Source organism: Melozone crissalis, unplaced genomic scaffold (assembly GCF_028551555.1).
Source record: "Melozone crissalis strain CALT ecotype California unplaced genomic scaffold, PUWL_Pcris_2 ptg000063l_1, whole genome shotgun sequence".
NCBI classification, from domain to species: domain Eukaryota; kingdom Metazoa; phylum Chordata; class Aves; order Passeriformes; family Passerellidae; genus Melozone; species Melozone crissalis.
The window spans coordinates 6,996,140-7,012,914 of NW_026535841.1; the positions used below are offsets into that span (position 1 = coordinate 6,996,140).

A 16,775-nucleotide genomic window follows, 5' to 3' on the forward strand; every position below is an offset into this window, starting at 1 on the left:
CTACGGAAACAGATTGGGATGATGATGCCGCGTAACTCCTGCCTTGCAGACGGCGCGGGTCCCGGCCGGGGTGAAGGAAGGAAGGAATGAGCGAAGCACGGCGGGTCCCGGACAGGGTGAGGAAGGAATGAGGGAAGCACCGCGAGTCCCGGCCGGGATGAAGGAATGAGGGAAGCACGGCGGGTCCCTGGGCAGCGTGAGGGAAGGAAGGAAAGAGGGAAGCGCGGCGAGTCCCTGGGCAGCGTGAGGGAAGCACGGCGGGTCCCGGGAGCCGCTGTAGGCGGTGCTGCGCCGGGACAGCGCCAGGGGGCGCCGCCGAGCGCCGCAGCGGGCCCGGCTCTGTGGTGCGGCCGCCATGGGCGCCGAGCGGGAGGCGCGGGCCTGCGCCGCCTTCTACGGCTCACAGGGCCTCGCCCCCACGGTGCTCTCCTGCCTGCGCTGCCTGCGGCACTTCGCGGGGTAAGAGGGCGGGCTCCGGGCAGGGAGCTCCCGGTATCCCCCGGTGGCGGCTGCACCGGGAAACCCCCGGCGTGTAGCGGCCGTGCATGCCGCGGGCGCGGGGCAGGAGGGAGGAAGGGAGGGAGGGCAGATCGATACCCAGAGAGGGTTCGAGCCACGCTCACGGTGCTCCCCATTCCCTTCCAGCCTGCTCAGCAGTAGCAGGGCTGCAGGGTTTAGGATTTTCGTGCCCTTCTGCCCACCAAGGGTTTGCAGTGCGCTGGGCTTTGAGGATTCCGTGTAGCTCCCTCCATGCTGCCGCCCCTCCGTGCCCGCTCCAGGGCAATGCTGAGCGCTGCTGAGAGAGAGCAGCACCGGCGGATGGGGCACCCCAAACCCAGATCCCACTGAGTCAAACTTCACCGCTACAAACTTCACTGAGCCGAGGTGTCCTCACCCCTGCCCTTGTCCTGTTGCAGGAGCACTGCCAAGAGATGCAAGGAGAAGCACCTGGAGGAGGCTCTCCAGCTGACACGGGCGCTGAGCGAGGGTCTGCAGGCGCTGGGCGAGGCAGAGGCACGACCCCTGCTCCGCTGTGTCCTGGCTTTCCAGATGGAGGCAACCAGCAGCTGCAGCTCCTTCCAGAAACTGGAACAGGTCTGTAAGGCTGGGCTGGCTTTGCCCACTTGTGGCACAGCCCTGGAGCTTTCTGCCATCCTTAGCAGCAAAGGGGCTCAGAGGTGGTGCAGGCTCCCCCAGTAGCACTTGGCAGTGGTGTCTCCCAGGGGTCTGGGCAGAGCAGCTGACTTGGGGTGTCTCTTGGCAGATGGTGACCCAGCTGGCAGTGGGGAAGGAAGCCTTGCTGGCCCAGGAGGTGGACACACTGCTGAGTGGCCTGGCTCTGCAGGGAGAGGTGAGAGAACCCCATCTGTGCAGTGTCACTGGCTTACGTGGGGACTTATCTGGAGACCATGTGTCACAGAGACCTGGTTTGGCTGCCTCCAGTCCTTCACTTCACTTTCCATGATTCTGGGGATTTGCCCTTGCTTGCAGCTGGCAACACGTGGCTGCCTATCACCTTTGCTCATCACTGGGGCAGCTTTTGGCACTGGCAGAACCCTCCTGCCCAAGGCACTGAGCCCCAGCATGTTGTCACACAGGACAAACTATCCTTCTGTCCCTGCAGGTGCTGTCTCCTGAGGACCTTCAGTCAGGTCAGCCTCTGTTCTTTACCTTCTGGGGTTTTCTCCCAGCTCACACCATGAGGGCACAGAACATTTTCTGCCAACCCAGACTGGGTCCTCTGTGCTCATGGGAGGGGAGCAGGGATCAGCCAGATACGTGTGATCTCTGCAAGGTCCCAGACAAGCCAAAGCATCCCCTGCATCCCAGCCCCTTCTTACCTCACTCACCAATGCCCTTGGCTGAGCTGGGAGCAGGAGGGCCGGGGGCTGATGCTGTCCCCTTGCCTGCAGTGTCCATGTTCCTGGAGGAGAGCAGCCTGGGCCGGCAGCACTGGCGGCAGAACCTGCCCCTGCTGCTGCAGCGCCTGGCCAGCACCCTGCACTGGGTGCTGCAGGGCCAGCCCACACCTGGCAGCACCTGGGGCTACCTGGTCATCAAGGTAAGAGCCACCCTGGGCAGGGGGGAGGGATTGGTACCTGCAGGGACAGGCTGGGCACCGGCAGCAGTGTCCAGAGGGATGTAACGCTGCTTTGAATGGCCCTTCCTGGGGCATTGCTGCTTTTTCAGAGGTAAGGAATACTGATCATCCCTGTGGCACCTCCTGCTCCTCCAGGCCTGCCTCCAGGTCTTCCAGGTGCTGCCAGAGGACGTGGCTCCCTTGGTGTGGAGCACATCAGGAAAGAGTGAGACCTTGCAGAGGCTCCTGGGACTGCTGCTGTTGGTGGCCTGGGGGAAGGTGGGTACAGCCCTGGGAGGGGTGGGACTGCCTGTCCCAAGGAGCAGAGCAGTGCTGTCCTTCCCAGGTGCTTTCCCCATTCCCCTCCCCAGGGCAAGCCTGCAGAGACAGCTCAGTGTCTGGCATGTCTGAGAGACCCCATGTAGCTGTTTGCAGGGGCAGTTAAATGTGGCTGGGGTTTCAATGGTGTTTTGAGTTGTGCCTTTGCCTCCCTGTGAGTCCAGGCTCTGAACAAGGACACGAGGCTGCTGGCAGGCACAGCCCTGAGCATGTTGGTGAACACGGCCCCCCAGCCCCAGCACGGGGCCAGTGCAGTGCTGACCCTGTTCCAGCTGCCCAGCCAAGGTGTGTGCTCCATCCTGAGCTGAGGAGGGCCTCTGGCAAAGGGTGACAGTGTGTCTGGGTGTGAGGGAGGTGGGAGGCTGGTGCCAGGCTGGACTCTGCTGCTGTGCCTCTCTTGGGGTCTGGGGGCTCCAGCTGTCTCTGGCCATTTCGCGTGGATGTTCTGGAATGAGCCATGGCAGTTGCTCTCAGAGCAGCATTTGGGTTTGCCACCTTCCTTCCATCCAGTGCAGCCATTTTCCAGCAGGCACTGGGGAGCTGAAGTTTGGGGAGCTGGTGGTGGAAGTGAACCCTGTCCTGGAACCAGATGGGCTGGAGAAGCTGGTCCTTACCAGAGGTGTGCTGACATGCTGCAAGATGGACATCCTCAGCTGCCAGCTGGAGAGCCTCCCCCACAAGGTAGGAGAGCTCCAACCTGGTGGACAGGGCTTGAGAGGGCTGGCAGCTGCCTGTGGTGCCTGCAGATCCTTGGGGGATGAAGCCAGGCTGCACCCCTCCACACCAGCAGCTTCATGCATCCTACTGAGCAGAGGCATTGGCCAAAGAGCTTTTTCCAAAGACATCCCAGCAGGGATTTCTCTTTCCTGGGGAGGTGGGAAACAAAGAGATGCCAAAAGCCCCTACACAAGCAAAGCAGTGTTCAGCCTGTGTTCCCATGGCATGAACTTGGGGCTGTCCCTGCAAAGCACAGCCTCATCTCTGCCCAGCTGTAGCCTCTCCCACGTCCTCACGGGCTGAGCACTGCCAGGCAGGGAGCAGAGGTGTGCTCTGTGAGAGCAGGAGAACCAGGCAGCACTCTCCTTGCCTGTCTCATGGCAGGGTTTTCTCCCTGGAAATTCTGTGCCTGCCCTCTCCCTGAGCTGCTGTGCCCCTGCAGGCCTGCCTGCTGCTGGACGTGGTCTTTCCTGCTGTGTGTGCCCTGAGCAGGGAACAGAAGGACTGCCACTACTACTGCTTCCAAGGTAGGGACAGTGACCCTGCCATGTGGGGAGGGCTGGGAAGGTGCTTCCCAGGGAAGGTGCTGGGTCTTGGTAGCTGGTTTGGAAACTGCTATTAATTTCTGTTCCTGCCCAATGGACCCTTGCCCTCTTGGGGTCTCGTGTACTTAACGGGGGAACTGCTGCCCCTGCACACAGGGTCCTTAAGGCCACAGCCTGTGCTGGCCCTGGTGCAGGTGAGTGTGGGGAGGGCTGCAGCAGAGCTCTCTGTTTTGGCAGCGTGTGTGCTGTGGCTGCAGCGCCTGCGGGAGGGCCTGGCTGCTCTCTGGCACCTGACGGGGACCCACGTCCTGGCCCAGGACTCTGAGCTCCTCCAGGAGCTCACCCAGCTGCTGTGGAACAATGCAGAGACCCCGGTAAGGACACAGTGCCAAAGGGCACCAAATGTGGCAGCCAGGAGCAGCTCTTCCTTCTCCTGGCTCAGCTGCTGTCCCTAGCCCATAACACATCCCTACTGTTCAGCTCCATCAGCCAGAAACTCCCTTGCCTGCAGCTGCCAGGGCAGGGGCAGTCACACTGCTGGGGTTGTGGCATTTGTCACACACAGGCTCTAAAGGGCCATGTCCCAGTGCTTCACCTGCCACAGGACAGCAAGACACGAGAGGGAGCCCACCCTAACCCCCCTGTTTGTTGTCCTTCTCCCACAGGTGGAAGGTGTGTCTGAGTTCATCCACAGCTCCTTCCGATTGCTGCTGGAGATCTACCACCTGGAGTGCCAGCACTTCCAGGACCAGGAGAGACCCCTCTACCAACAGATGCTGCAGAGGGTGGTCTCAATGCCTTGGCAGATCAAAGCAAGATACGTGCCCCTGTGTGCCATCGTCCCCTACATGGGCAGCCAGCAGGTAGGGAAGGCAGAGCTATGGGAGTCTTGGTGCCAGCTGGCTCTGCTGCTGAGGTGGCACAGCCTCAGTCCACTGCCTGTCACCTTCTACCCAGCTCAGCTGTGTGGGCAGGGAGCCTTCCCACCAGAGGGGCTATTTTAGCATCCCTGGGGTAGTGAGCTTCAGCAGTGCATCCCTGGGGAGTGCCAGTGGGAAGGGGAGCTTTGCCTGTCAGTGGCCACCAAAAGCAGCTTTGAGGTACCAGAGCTGCTCAGTGCCAGGGGTGACTGCAGTGTGGCCTGTACCCATCTGTCTTTCCCCCACATGCAGCTTTCAGCCTGACAGGGAGATGAGGGTGACCTGCCTTTCCCCCAGGTGCTGGATGCCTACCCGGACCTGCCACAGCATCTCCTGAGCTGCCTCTCCACCAACCACCTGTGTCCCGCCGCGGCCGAGGCCTACAAGGAGCTGGTGCGGCAGCAGTGCCGCGAGTGGCGGGATGGGCAGCGGGGCACAGAGGAGGCCCTGGCAGAGGAGTGGGCACTGCACTGGCTCCCCCTGCTCTCCCAGGGCCTCTGCTCTCCCCTGCCCATCCTGCAGAGCAACTGTGCCAACCACCTCCTCACCTGGACCCTGCGGCAGCTCCCGGCCACCCAGGCACTGCTGGCAGCCCAGTTTGGCGGCCAGGACACGATGTCACTGCGGGCCTGGGTGTCCGTGCTGAAGGCACAGAAGAGTGTGGCAGGGGCCCTGCCGCTGGGGGAGGCGGCTCTGGAGCGGCTCTCCCGCTGCCTGGGCACCCGTGAGGAGGGCGTTCGGCTGGCGGCGCTGGGCCTGCTCTGCTGCAGCCCCAACACCAACCAGCCCCTGTCGGGCACCGAGGTGCGGCTGCTGCGGCACTTCCTGCCCCTCAACCTCAACTGCGACTCCTCCTCGTTCCGGCAGCTGCTGCAGGCAGCCGTGAGGAAGGCGCTGGTGCGGCTCAGGGACAGCTCGCTGGCCCAGCTGCGGGGGAAGGCGCCGCGGCGCTCCGGGCCGGCAGAGGGAGCAGAGCAGCTCACCCAGGCCGTAGGTGAGGCGGGCACTGAGCAACTGCACCACAGCCCTGGGAGATTCTCATGTGCCCGGCATCCCTTGCTGCCATGCTCTCTGCCCGCAGGCTTTGTGGAATGGCTGCTGCAGCTCAGCATCGCCTCACTCAGCCCAGGCTCCAACTACCAGAGGAAGAAGACGGCTCTGCTCCTCCTGGCCGCTGTTTTGGAGACGTGCACAGACACCTGGAGCCCTGACAGGAAAAAAGGCCAGCCCCCACGTGAGTACAGGCAGGCTACCTGGAGTATCACCTGTAGCTGTGGGATCCTCCCAGCCAGTCCCACCCCACTGCCCCATGTCCCCATCACAGGGACCATGGCCACGCTGCTGAGCTACGCCAGGCAGAGAGGCTGCTGGGACTTCTTCTCCCAGCCCAATTTGTTGGCACTGCTGAGCTGCCTGCAGGACAGCACTAATGAGGTGAGCCTTGTAAAACCAAGGGGGGGTCACGAAGATGCCTGCCTTGGCCTCAAGCAGGCTTAGAGAAGCTCACCATGGTTCCCATTCTCCCATGTCCCACTTTTCCCCATGTCTTCTCTGTCCTGGCAGATCAGAGACTTGGCCTCGGAGCTGCTTGTCCGCTACTTCCCTACGACATTCTCTGAGCCCATTGCCCAGGATCTCTTCCAGCTGGCCCAGGACACCCTGGGCAGCCCCCGAGTGCAGGAGGCTGAGGCTGGAGCTGTGCTGATGAAGACCATCCTGCAGAAGTATGAGCTCCTGGCATGTCCCTCCCTTTCCCTGTGGTGGCACAGGACCCTCCAAGAGTGTGTTGGCAGCACTGGTGCTTCACCAGTCTGTGGTTACAGATGGGGTTTGCAATAGCCTTGCAGTGGGAAGCTGGGGAGGGCTGAGGTTCAGGAGTCTGCACCGGGGGAGGCAGGAGCTGTGTGGCACAAGATGGGCAGGAAATTCCCTGGTACTCACAGCAGGATCTGCCTGTTTCCGCAGGTCAGACAGTGGCACCATGAAGAGCCTGTCCCTGGAGGCTGGGGCAGCCCTGACACTGCCCAGCCGAGGGCTGTGCTTTGCCCAGCACCTTCTGCACGTGCTGCAGGCCCAGTACAAGGTGGCGCGCCAGGACCTGCTGCGGGCAGCAGCCACGGCACCAATGCACGGTACGGCCCCAGCTGGGCAGGGCAGGGCAGGGAGCAGCTCCTGCAGCAGCTGCCTGGGACCTGGAGCAGCCCAGAATCATGGCAGGACTCTGGCCATTGCTGGTGCCACATCCTTGCCTTGGTTTCCCTGTTTTGGCACTGCCCCTGCCTTGCACACCCCTCACCCAGGGCCCTGTTGCCTCCCCTGCCCCTGAGCCACGTTAGCCATGGGCTCAGGCAGGAGGGGCAGGGCTGTGCTGACAGCACACGAGCAGAGGTGTTTGTTCTGCAGGAGCCATCGCTGCCCTGCGCAGGTGCCTGCTCCAGGTGCCAGAGGTGGCCGTCTCCATGCAGGCAGCAGAGTTGGTGCGGAGCTGGCAGGAGCTCCTCACCTGCCTCGTGACCACAGTGAGAGACATCACCTCCCTCCTCCTGGGGGCTCTGCAGAGCCAGCAAGGCCCTGGTGCTGATGAGCAAGGTGAGTGTGTCCCCATGGCATCAGAACCAGCCCTGGGATCCATCCCTGGGATCCTGACTACTCCATCACAGTCATTCCTGGCCCAGCAGCCCTCCAGCCCCAGGGGAATGCACTTACTTTGGGCTCAGTTCCTCTAGCAGGGGACCCTTGTGGGGCTGGGCCTGGCTTTGGGTCCCTTTCTCAACTCCATGGGAGAAAAGGAGCACTGGAGGCAAAAGCCTTCCAGGAGCAGCGAGGCACCTGCCAGATGAAAACAGTTGGGAAAGAAGGGGCTGGCAGAGACTTTACAGGCCTTGGAAAGAGCAGTGGGAAAAATGCAGCTGCATTCCTGACTGGGGCATATGGCAGGGCAGGAGCCATTGCCATTTGTGTGCACACTGACAGGACAGCAGGTCCTCCCAAACCCCAGCAGCATCCCCCTCCCACTGCCCTACACCCTGCTCAGACCTGGCTTTTCCTTTTGCAGCTGCTGCCCCATCATTTGCAGAGATGGGCAATGCCATTGGCTCCCTCATCATGCTGGGGAAGGGCCAGAGGCAAGAGGAAGAGGAGGGTGACTCAATCCTGCTGTCAGAGGAGCACAGCCTGATCCTGACGTGCTGCTGGGTGTCAGTGAAGGTGGGGACTCCTCCTCATGTCACTGGGAGAGGGACAGCCCAGCATGGCACCCATCATCCAGCTTCCCCAGCTTCACCTCCCCCTGGGCCATTCCCTAGGGATGAACAGGGGAGAATTTCTGTGCTTAGTTCAGTGCTCTCACAGATGTTCTCACCCCCTTCCAGGAAGGATGCAGCTAGCAGGCTCCCAAAAGCAGCCCCCTCCCTGCCCTTATGGAGCCCAGCTTCTTCCCAGACAGTGACAGTCCCCTGCTGTGGTACAGCCAGGCTACCTGGCTTGCAGCCCTGCTGCCACCCATCCCAGCTTCTCTTCCTCCCTGCCAGACTTGCTGACCTTCCTCTTCTTCCCAGGAGATTGGGCTGCTCCTGGGGGGCCTGGCTGAGCTGCTGCTATCCCCAGCACTGCCTGCTGACGTGGGGCCCCTGCTGCCCCTCCCCACCCTGCAGATGGCCACCAAGGTGTTCCAGGAGATCCTGCTGCGGTGCCGGCACTGGGTAAGGGCAGATCTGGGCCCTGGCCATCCCTGCAGCCCTGTCCCTGCCCTGATGTGCTGGGGGGAGGGAGGGTGAGTGCAGTGGGGCAGGGTCTGCTGGGGGACAGGACATGGGGATGGCTGGAAGTCCCCTGGCTGGGATCCCAGTGCCAGACCCTATCACATCCCACACCATCATGTCTTGTCACTTGCTCTTCCCCTTCAAAGAGTTGTCTGGGGGCATGGGGGTCTCGTGGGTGCAGCCTTTGGGGTGCTTGTCCTGACACTGCTCTGTCCCAGGGAGCAGTGGAGGGCTGCAGCATGGGCTTCACCAAATTCTGTGCTGCACTGCTGAACCACCCGGATCCGGAGCTGCAGGCCATCCCACGGGCTGTGCTGGAGCAGGTACAGTGCTCATTGTGCCTCTTGTTTCCCCAGGGAGCACCAGAGGCATTTCTGCTCTGCCTGGGACAAGCACCCTCCTGGCAGCTGAGATGCTGGTGCCCTCCTGGCAGGGCAGCTGCAGGTTTCCAGCCACACCTCAGGTGGATTTTGTTTCTCTGTCAGGGCTTGGAGGCCCTGGGTGGGCCCCGGAGCAGCTCGATCACGCGCCGTGCCGCCGGCTTCCCCATGCTCTTCCTGTGCATCGTCATCGGGGAGGCCCCGGCGCAGGCACGGCCCCTCCTGACCCGCTGCATCCAGACCCTGCTGAGCTTGGCTGCCACGGCACTGCCACAGGACTGGGACCAGACCCTCGACCTCCCGCAGGTCAGTGTGGTGTTCCTGGCTGCTGGAGCCCCTTTGGGGACAGGGTGACCTGTGCTGGGTCCCCTGAGCTGTGCCAGGTACCCAGTGTGGGACCCTGAGAACTCAGAGTGAGTAAAAACCCCCAGCCCTGGTCACGCAGTCCAGCCTGGCAGCCTGGCAGCTCATGGCCCTTTGGCTCCCCTGTCTTTTCCTCCCCATTTCCCTGACATGGTAGCATGAGCCCCCTTGTGACACGGTGCCCCTGAGCCCCTGTGCTCTCCCCAGGTGTGTGCCCTCCACGTGCTGCAGACGCTGGTCCGCGGGGCGGGGCTGGGCGGGGCAGTGCTGTGCCACGCCACACCCATGATGGCCCTGGCACTGCGGGGCCTGGGCTCGCCCTGCTGGGCCATGAGGAACGCGGCCATCCAGCTCTTCAGTGAGTACTGACAGAGACCCCACAGGCCCCAGGGCTCGGAGCCTGTGTGCAGTGAAGTGCAGGGGCATGGCAGGGTTGGATGGGACCTGACACTGCCTTCTCTGTCCCTGCAGGTGCCCTCACATCCCGGCTGCTGGGACAGCCGTGGAGCCACAGGGATGGCTGCCCATCAGAGGGGCTGAGCCTGCACGCCTTCCTCGGGCAGCACCCAAAGCTGGGCGCTGTGCTGCTTGGAGAGCTCAAGGTGGCCACAGCACCCACATCAGGGGGGCCCCACCTGCACCCTGCACTCCATGCCATCCTCACCCTCTTGGCCCAGCTGCAGCCTGGTGCTGACATTGCCGGCAGGTATGGGGCAGTGGGGATGCTGTGCCTCAGCCCAGGGCTCATGCAGTGGGAAGGGCTCCCATGATGCTGAGGCTGGCCCTGGCTCTTGTGAGACTTTACTCCAGCCAGAGCGTCACCACATGGTGCCCTTTTTGCTCCACAGTCCCTCTGCTCCCTTCCTGGAGCCACTGCTGGGGCTGGCAGGGAGCCCCATCTACGCCGTACGAGCGATGGCTGCCAAGGCTCTGGTGCCCGTTGTGGCCCCTCCCCAGCGCTACAGGCTCCTCCTGCAGCTGGCCCGGCAGCTCCCTGCAGCACCCGGGCAGATCCGCTCGCACAACGCCGTTCACGGGCACCTGCTGCAGATGCAGGCACTGCTGGGCTGTGCCACGGGCACCGGGGGGTGAGTGTTCCACGCTGCCTCCCCAGCTGGGCTCACTGTGTGCCAAATGCAGCCCTTTGGCCACAGGAGTGCCCATCTCAGCGCTTGCCCCCTGGTGAGGCTGTGTCTCCACGCAGGCTGTCGGCACAGGCGCTGCACCCCGTGGCTCTGCAGCTGGAGGCGCGGGGCTGGCTGCTCACCCCTGCCCAGCGCTGCCCCCTCGTTCGCGCTGCCTTCCTCCAGGTCCTCGCCCTCCTGCCCACATCCTTCAGCCCTGGCTTCGCCCGGTACATCCATGACACCATCAGCACCGAGCTGGGCAGCCTCCTGCAGGGGGGAAAGTCAGGCTGTGCCGAGCCACAGGTACTGCACATGGCCGTGCCTGACTGGCAGTGAGCCTGGGCAGGGGGAGCCATCGCTCCAGGCTGAGCACTCGAAGGGGAATCCTGTTTTTTTCCTGCAGGTGGGCTCAGCCATCCTCCACCAAACCATGGCCCACTTCGTGTGCAGCGAGGCAGCCCAGCTGGCGGACAGCGAGCGCATTGCTGCTGTCTGCTCACTCCTCCAGCACCCCAACCCCGACATCCAGCTTGCCATCCTGAGCTGGGTGATTGCTGGGGAGGGAGGATCATGCAAGGAGGTGGAGAACGCTCTTGGGCTGACATTGCTGGTATGGTGGGACTCAAAAGTCACCAAGTAAAGAAGGGGGGACCAGTGCACCACGCAGATGGAACCCCTGAGATCCCATTGCTGAAAGCTTGGTGCTCCCCAGGCTGAGGGTGCATGGGTGCAGTGCAATTGCCTGGTCCTGCAGTGCTAGGACCACTAACCATGTACCTTCTTTCCCATTGTCAACTAGGAGAGCTTGCAGTCGGTGCTGCAAGAGAGGAGGGACAAAGAGTTCCTGAGATTGTACCTTGAGGCTTTGCTGCATCTTTACAGAGATCCCTCGTCATGGTCCCAGGAAGCTTCCTGTAAGCTCCAGGGTTCCTCAAGATCATGCCTGGAGATGCTGCTGCACATGGTGGAGGCTGAGCGTCCTGGGCCTGATCTCCTCTTCCAGGCACTGTGTGCTGCCAGCCTGCTGCTTGCCCACCAGTAGGTCCTTGCTGCTGCTGGGGGGCTGCCCAACTCTTCCAGCAGATTCTTCCTTAGTCCTTACTAGAAACAGAGCCCTGACTTCCCTCCCATAAATCACACCATTGCACCTGGCTCCTGCAATCTCAGGGCAGCCAGTGACCTTTGGTCCCCTAATGGAGCAGCAAGGTGTGCTTGAATTCGCTCTCCTTCCCTGGTCTTGGCAGGTGTGGGGACAAGGACGCTGCGCTGGTGGAGCGCTGGTGTGCGGCGCTGGAGGAGTGCAGCCGCTCCGCCGGCTCCGAGCTGCTGCGGCTGGCGGCCGCCCGCTCCCTGCGGCTGGCAGGGCCCAGCGTGCTGCAGCCATCCCTGCGTGGTACCTGCTCCCTGCAGCTGGCAGGGCCCAGCATGGTGCAGCCATCCCTGCGTGGTACCTGCTCCCTGCAGCTGGCAGGGCCCGGCGTGGTACAGCCATCCCTGCGTGCTGCCTGTCCCTCGCTCGTCCCCGTGGCTCTGAGGTAGGTCACTGAGCCCATCTCTGGGGGTGGCTGTGCTTGCAGCACTGCTCACTGCAGCCCCAGCCGCAGCCTGCTGCAGGTTGATGGACTCTGCAAAAGGTGTCCCCTGTAGAAACTCAAGGGTGTTGAAGAAAACCCCGCTCATTCAAAAATCAGTGGCACTCAAGAGCTCACAGCCTACAAAAAGACCTGTGGGTGGTGTTTTAGTACAAGCAGCCAGTCCATTATGAGCACCAGATGGCATTGCTGAGTCCTCAATCCCCAGCACAGTCCCTACCCTCTCAAGCTCTTGGGTGGTGGCTGTGTCTTTCACAGTCCAGGGAAAAAGTCCCTCAGAGAAGCATTCTTCTGAGGTCTCATCCTCCCCTCCAAGCAGACTGAGATGCTTTGGGGCATGCAGTATGCTTCCCTTTCTTTCTCTTCCCTTTTCTCAGGCTGATAAACATGGCCATTCACCTTCTGCAAGATGAGGAGCGGGAGGTTCGGCATGAGGCCTCAGGATTCGCCAGCCTCCTGCGGCAGAGCCCAGGGGAGCTGCTCCAAGATGGCTGCATCTTTGTGCAGGACAATGTAGGGCTCCAGAGCCTCCTAGAGCTCCTTCTGGGAGAGTTCGGGGAGCACCCTGAGACCTTCAACTCACTACTTCAACACATCCCCGTCTTAGATGTCAGGAGTGTTGTGGAGGAGCTGGAGGCCAACAAGTGAGTTGCTGGAGCTGTGGACTGGCACAAGGGAGCCTGGGGTACCATGGGCCCAGCTCTTGGCTTCACTCACACCTCTGCTTTCCCCCTAGAGCTGTCAGCCTGTACAAGGAGGATGAACCCAACGTTTTTGCAGAGCCAGCTGTCCTGGCACAGCAGCTGCTCCCTGTCCTGGTGCAGCTCCTGGAGAAGGCTCCCACTGGCAGCCCAGTCCATGCTTCGGCTCTGCAGTGGCTGGAAGCCACAGGCCCCGGTGTGCTGAGGGACCTGCAGTACTGCAGACACTGCTGGAGCCAAGGTATGGTGAGCATGGAGTACCTGGGACAAGCAAGCGGTGTCCTTGTTCTCCAGGCCAGCTCTGCCCAGGGGCACCCTGCCACACTCAGGCTCCTTCCCCGCTCTCGCACAGGTCCTGCTGCCCGCTGGGGGATGAAGGCGCTGGGCTGTGCCAAACTCCACACAGCCCTGGCCCTGCTGCTGGTGAGGGCCCAGCTGGTGGCACAGGTGCTGCGGGTGCTGGGGGAAGGTGCCACCGCCACGCCAGGCCTGGGCTGTGGCTCCCAGGAGTTGGAGCAGGAGCTGGAGCTGGTACAGGGGCTGCTGGTGCAGCATGGGCTGGCTCCTGTGCCAAGGCAGGACAATGCACCAGGAGAGCTGGGACCACTATCGGGGACTGACAGCTCCAGGCATGCAGCAGTGTGACATGAAATCCTGCAGCCATCTCCCTCCATTTCCTGGATGCTCTCTCTGACCAGCAGCCAGGCCTGCAGGTTTGGTGGTGTAACTCAGGGGAACCCCACTCACAATGTGGGACACACTCACTTTTGTTCCCAGTTTCTAACTGCAGCTGAGGACTCCAGTACAGCATTGCCTTGGCCCATGTCCATGGCTTCCTTGCCCTCAGCTCTGGCTGACAGGAGGGGACCTGTGCTCCAGAACTCTCACACCCCCTCATGCTCAACTCCCACCACCTGTTTTTTTAACCAGCACTTTGGTCCTTGGCCGACCTGGGCTTTTATCCCAAATAAAGAGGCCAAGAACATTCCCAGTGTTGAAGCCTTTTAATTCCCCTGCCCAGGAGGGTGGTGTGAGAACAGGCTGCAGGAGCCAGACATGTCCTGGGGCAGCAGACAACAGCCTCTGGCTGCAGTGGAGCAGGATCCAGCCCTAGCATGGCACATGCTCCCACCACAGGCTGTGGTGGCACCACCCAGAGCTGAAGCAGGGACCCCACCAGCAAGGTCGTGTTGTGCTGGGTGAGGCGTGGAGAAGGGCAGCAGCAACACCCAGCTCAGCCTCACTCTTTCCAGTGGGGGCTGCTGAGCCCCATGGCTGGAACTGGGCACTGGCACCATTGCCTGTGTGCAGACTTTGGGAGTCTGTTTAATTCTGCAAAGCCCAGCAGGGCTGAACTGCCCTGCATGGCTCACCTGATACTGCAGTGAGCGAGCTCAGACAAGGGAGGGATGCTGCCTCCATCCTTAGGTTGCTTGCCAGTTGCAGCTTGTAAAGTATGATGTCATGGCTGAGTGTGACATCATCACACCATGTCACTGCCACATTGTCTTCTCACCCAGACTTTACCTCATCATGCTGTTCTTCTACCATTTATCACCACACTTCAGCAATTCCCTTATTTTTAGTCTTTATAAGAAGGTTTTTTCCATTCTTCAGCAAAATATTTAATGGAAAACAGAGGGACCTGGCACCAAGGGTGAACAGCAAACCTGTAGGAAGGTGAAATTATGAAAGAGAGCACATTTTTTTTTAATCCCTCACCTCCCCAGCAAGGAGTGGTGCCATGGGGAGGGTCAGCTCACCTTCCCTACACGAAGATGAGAGCTGGGGGGGAGCAGACACAGCCCTCCTGCAGGCCCTCCTGCACCCATGAGCCCTGGCACCCCACCACAGAAGCGGCCACCCAAAATGTCCTGGAAGGGAAAATCGGTGAGAACTGGGGTGTGCCATTAATAAATACAAATTTTAAAAATCAAATATAGTTTTATATATGGGTTTATATTACATATATAATAACGGCAGTCGGACTAGATGATAATTGTCTGTCCCTTCCAACAGATATTCTATTCTATTTATATATGTTTAATTTAATATTATAATCTCTGTTTATAGGACATATTATTGATTCATTTAATAACATGATGGTATACTATAACATTGTAGCATATTTTAACATAATTATAGCTTTGTATACAAATATTATAATTAGAATATAAAGGGATAATGCCTTAGAGACAGGGAGAGATGTTCCAGGAGAGATCCCACGGTGGGGATGGCACAGATTAGCACCCACCTGGCTCCCTGCAGGCCGTGTCCGGTGCAGTGGGGACGGCGGTGGGGCAGATTCCCCCGGCATTCCACACAGACCTGCCTGTCCCGCTGCAGCCGGCGGCTCCAGGCGCGCCCGCGGCACGGGAGCCCCACCTGGGTCAGGCGGAAAAAGCCGCAGGAGCTGGGCAGGGGGGAGCTGGGGAGGAGAAAAGAGGGAAAATGGTGGTCGGGAGGTAGGGCAGAGATTGGGCTGGGTTCTTGATGGATTGGGGTATAAAGAGGATGTGGGTTTGGGGGGTGGCAGAGGGGGCTCGGCTGGGGAGGTGGGAAGGGTGATGGCTCTGGGGGGTGCAGAGGGATCCTAGGTTGGAGGGCGGGAAGGATGGTGGTTCTGTGGGGCATGCAGACGGCCATGGTTTTGTATGGGGGTGCAACGGGGCCGTGGGCAACGGTTTGGGGCAGGGAGAAAAGCAATGGCTGGGGGAAACAAAAAGGCCCTGGGTCGGGGGGTGCAAAGAGGCCATGGCTGCAGAGGGTGCAGGAGGGGTCCCGGCTTAGGGGACGGGGGTTACAGAGGGGCCCCGACCCCACACGTACCCAGAGGGCTCCTGCGGCGGTGGCAGCCCAGCTCTTCGCCAGGGATCTCTGAAGTCCTGGCTGAAGGAGTTGGGGAGAATCTTGGCTACCTCTGGCACAAGAGCAGCTGTGAGGGGCAGGGGGGTGATTAAAGGCACCCCGGGGCGGCAGCACACGGGGACAGCAGCAGGAGAGCAGCGGGCACCCCGTTACCTTGGGCCGTGCCGCAGCTCGGGTGCTGCCCCAGGCAGCCGCGGCGCTGCTTGAGGTCCGGACAGGGATCCCCGCCGTGCCGGGGCGGCACCGTGACCTGGCGGCTGCGGGCCCTGCTGCCAGCCCCGCACGGGGAGCTGCACCCGCTCCACGGCCCCCAGGGCCCCACGGCACAGCCCACCGCTGCCAGGGACCGAGGAGAGGCAAAACAAAGAGTTTCAGTGTCATGAACAATGGAAAGAGCAGAGCAAGGGAGATGCAGCACAGGGGATGGGGAGAGGGGAGGAAGGGCAACGGCCAGAGTGACCCAGCAGCCCATCTCCCCTGACCCCTGCCGGTGCAGGGTTTTGTGAGCTGCTTCTGCAGGACTTTATCGCTGTGTGCATCGCGCTGAGCTGGGACCCTGCTAATCTCCGCGGAGATTAGGAAGGGCTGACTGCTGCAATTGTCCAGGGGGCCATTGCCGGCGCCTGCCTACCGAGATTTGGGTCCCCAGGACAGGCTGGTTCTGCACTCCCCAGGCCTGTGAGCCCTGCTTGGCACCCTCAGTGCAGCTCCCGGTTCCCCTGTGCAAGGCACTGCCTGTGACAGTGGCAGAGGTGACACTGGGGTTTGTCCTGCTGGGTCCCACACTGACCACTCAGGCTTGCAGTGACAGTGCTACCATCAGCTGCGGAGCAGAGGCCACCCCTTCAAGCTCTCTCATTGCACTGGGGCCAACCAGACATTCAGCATGGAAAAAAGGGGACAATGGGGACATTGCTACGAATCCAGCCCAGCCAGCATCCCCAGACACATCCTGTTATCACTCAAAGAACGGGGCTAACAGGTACCAGCAAACACTCGCCGCCGAGCACGGCAGCACAGGCCGGTGTCCCCAGCCGCGGTCAGGCCGGTGCCATCCGTCCCCTCGGGCACTCACCGGCACGGCGGCACGAGGTGGGGTAGTCCTGGCAGCAGTCTCCGGTCCGCTGGCAGTACGAGTCGCAGTAGCAGCGAGCCCGGCGGGCGCCGGGGGCCCAGCACGCGTTGTTCCTGCCGGGGCAGCAGCGGTGCCGGCAGCTGCCCGTGGCTCCCAGCAGGCAGCCGGTGGCCAGCAGCCAGCCCGCCCAGAGCAGCGGGCCCCGCATGGCACCGGCAGCCTGCGAGCTCTGCGGGACGAGGGCTCTGGCCCGCTCCAGCCGACACTGGCTGAGGAGCGAGGGCTGTGCGGGTGGGAGCTCGGCCCT

At 61.6% G+C, this 16,775-nt stretch overlaps 2 protein-coding genes across 2 annotated transcripts; one reads left to right on the forward strand and one right to left on the reverse strand.

Moving 5' to 3' along the window:
• The first annotated feature begins 355 nt into the window (after nucleotides 1-355).
• Nucleotides 356-14,250, forward strand: LOC128945281 (thyroid adenoma-associated protein homolog). The gene is made up of 31 exons (XM_054289002.1): nucleotides 356-459; nucleotides 918-1,095; nucleotides 1,265-1,351; nucleotides 1,625-1,652; nucleotides 1,914-2,062; nucleotides 2,237-2,359; nucleotides 2,584-2,704; nucleotides 2,946-3,100; nucleotides 3,579-3,663; nucleotides 3,919-4,055; nucleotides 4,347-4,544; nucleotides 4,899-5,595; nucleotides 5,683-5,835; nucleotides 5,926-6,035; nucleotides 6,165-6,325; nucleotides 6,567-6,733; nucleotides 7,005-7,190; nucleotides 7,657-7,808; nucleotides 8,159-8,302; nucleotides 8,581-8,685; nucleotides 8,848-9,048; nucleotides 9,313-9,463; nucleotides 9,577-9,811; nucleotides 9,954-10,193; nucleotides 10,310-10,535; nucleotides 10,636-10,842; nucleotides 11,032-11,270; nucleotides 11,477-11,767; nucleotides 12,202-12,468; nucleotides 12,561-12,766; nucleotides 12,878-14,250. Exons 1-31 carry the CDS (start codon nucleotides 356-358, stop codon nucleotides 13,168-13,170), a joined length of 5,796 nt encoding a protein of 1,931 aa, XP_054144977.1. The 3' UTR covers nucleotides 13,171-14,250.
• An 8-nt stretch (nucleotides 14,251-14,258) lies between these two features.
• LOC128945282 (somatomedin-B and thrombospondin type-1 domain-containing protein-like) lies at nucleotides 14,259-16,676 on the reverse strand. Its single transcript, XM_054289003.1, has 5 exons — nucleotides 16,469-16,676; nucleotides 15,547-15,729; nucleotides 15,355-15,460; nucleotides 14,780-14,953; nucleotides 14,259-14,399 (listed from the first exon to the last, which is right to left on the reverse strand). The coding sequence occupies exons 1-5, from the start codon at nucleotides 16,674-16,676 to the stop codon at nucleotides 14,294-14,296; spliced, it is 777 nt and encodes a 258-aa protein (XP_054144978.1). The 3' UTR covers nucleotides 14,259-14,293.
• Nucleotides 16,677-16,775: the final 99 nt, after the last annotated feature.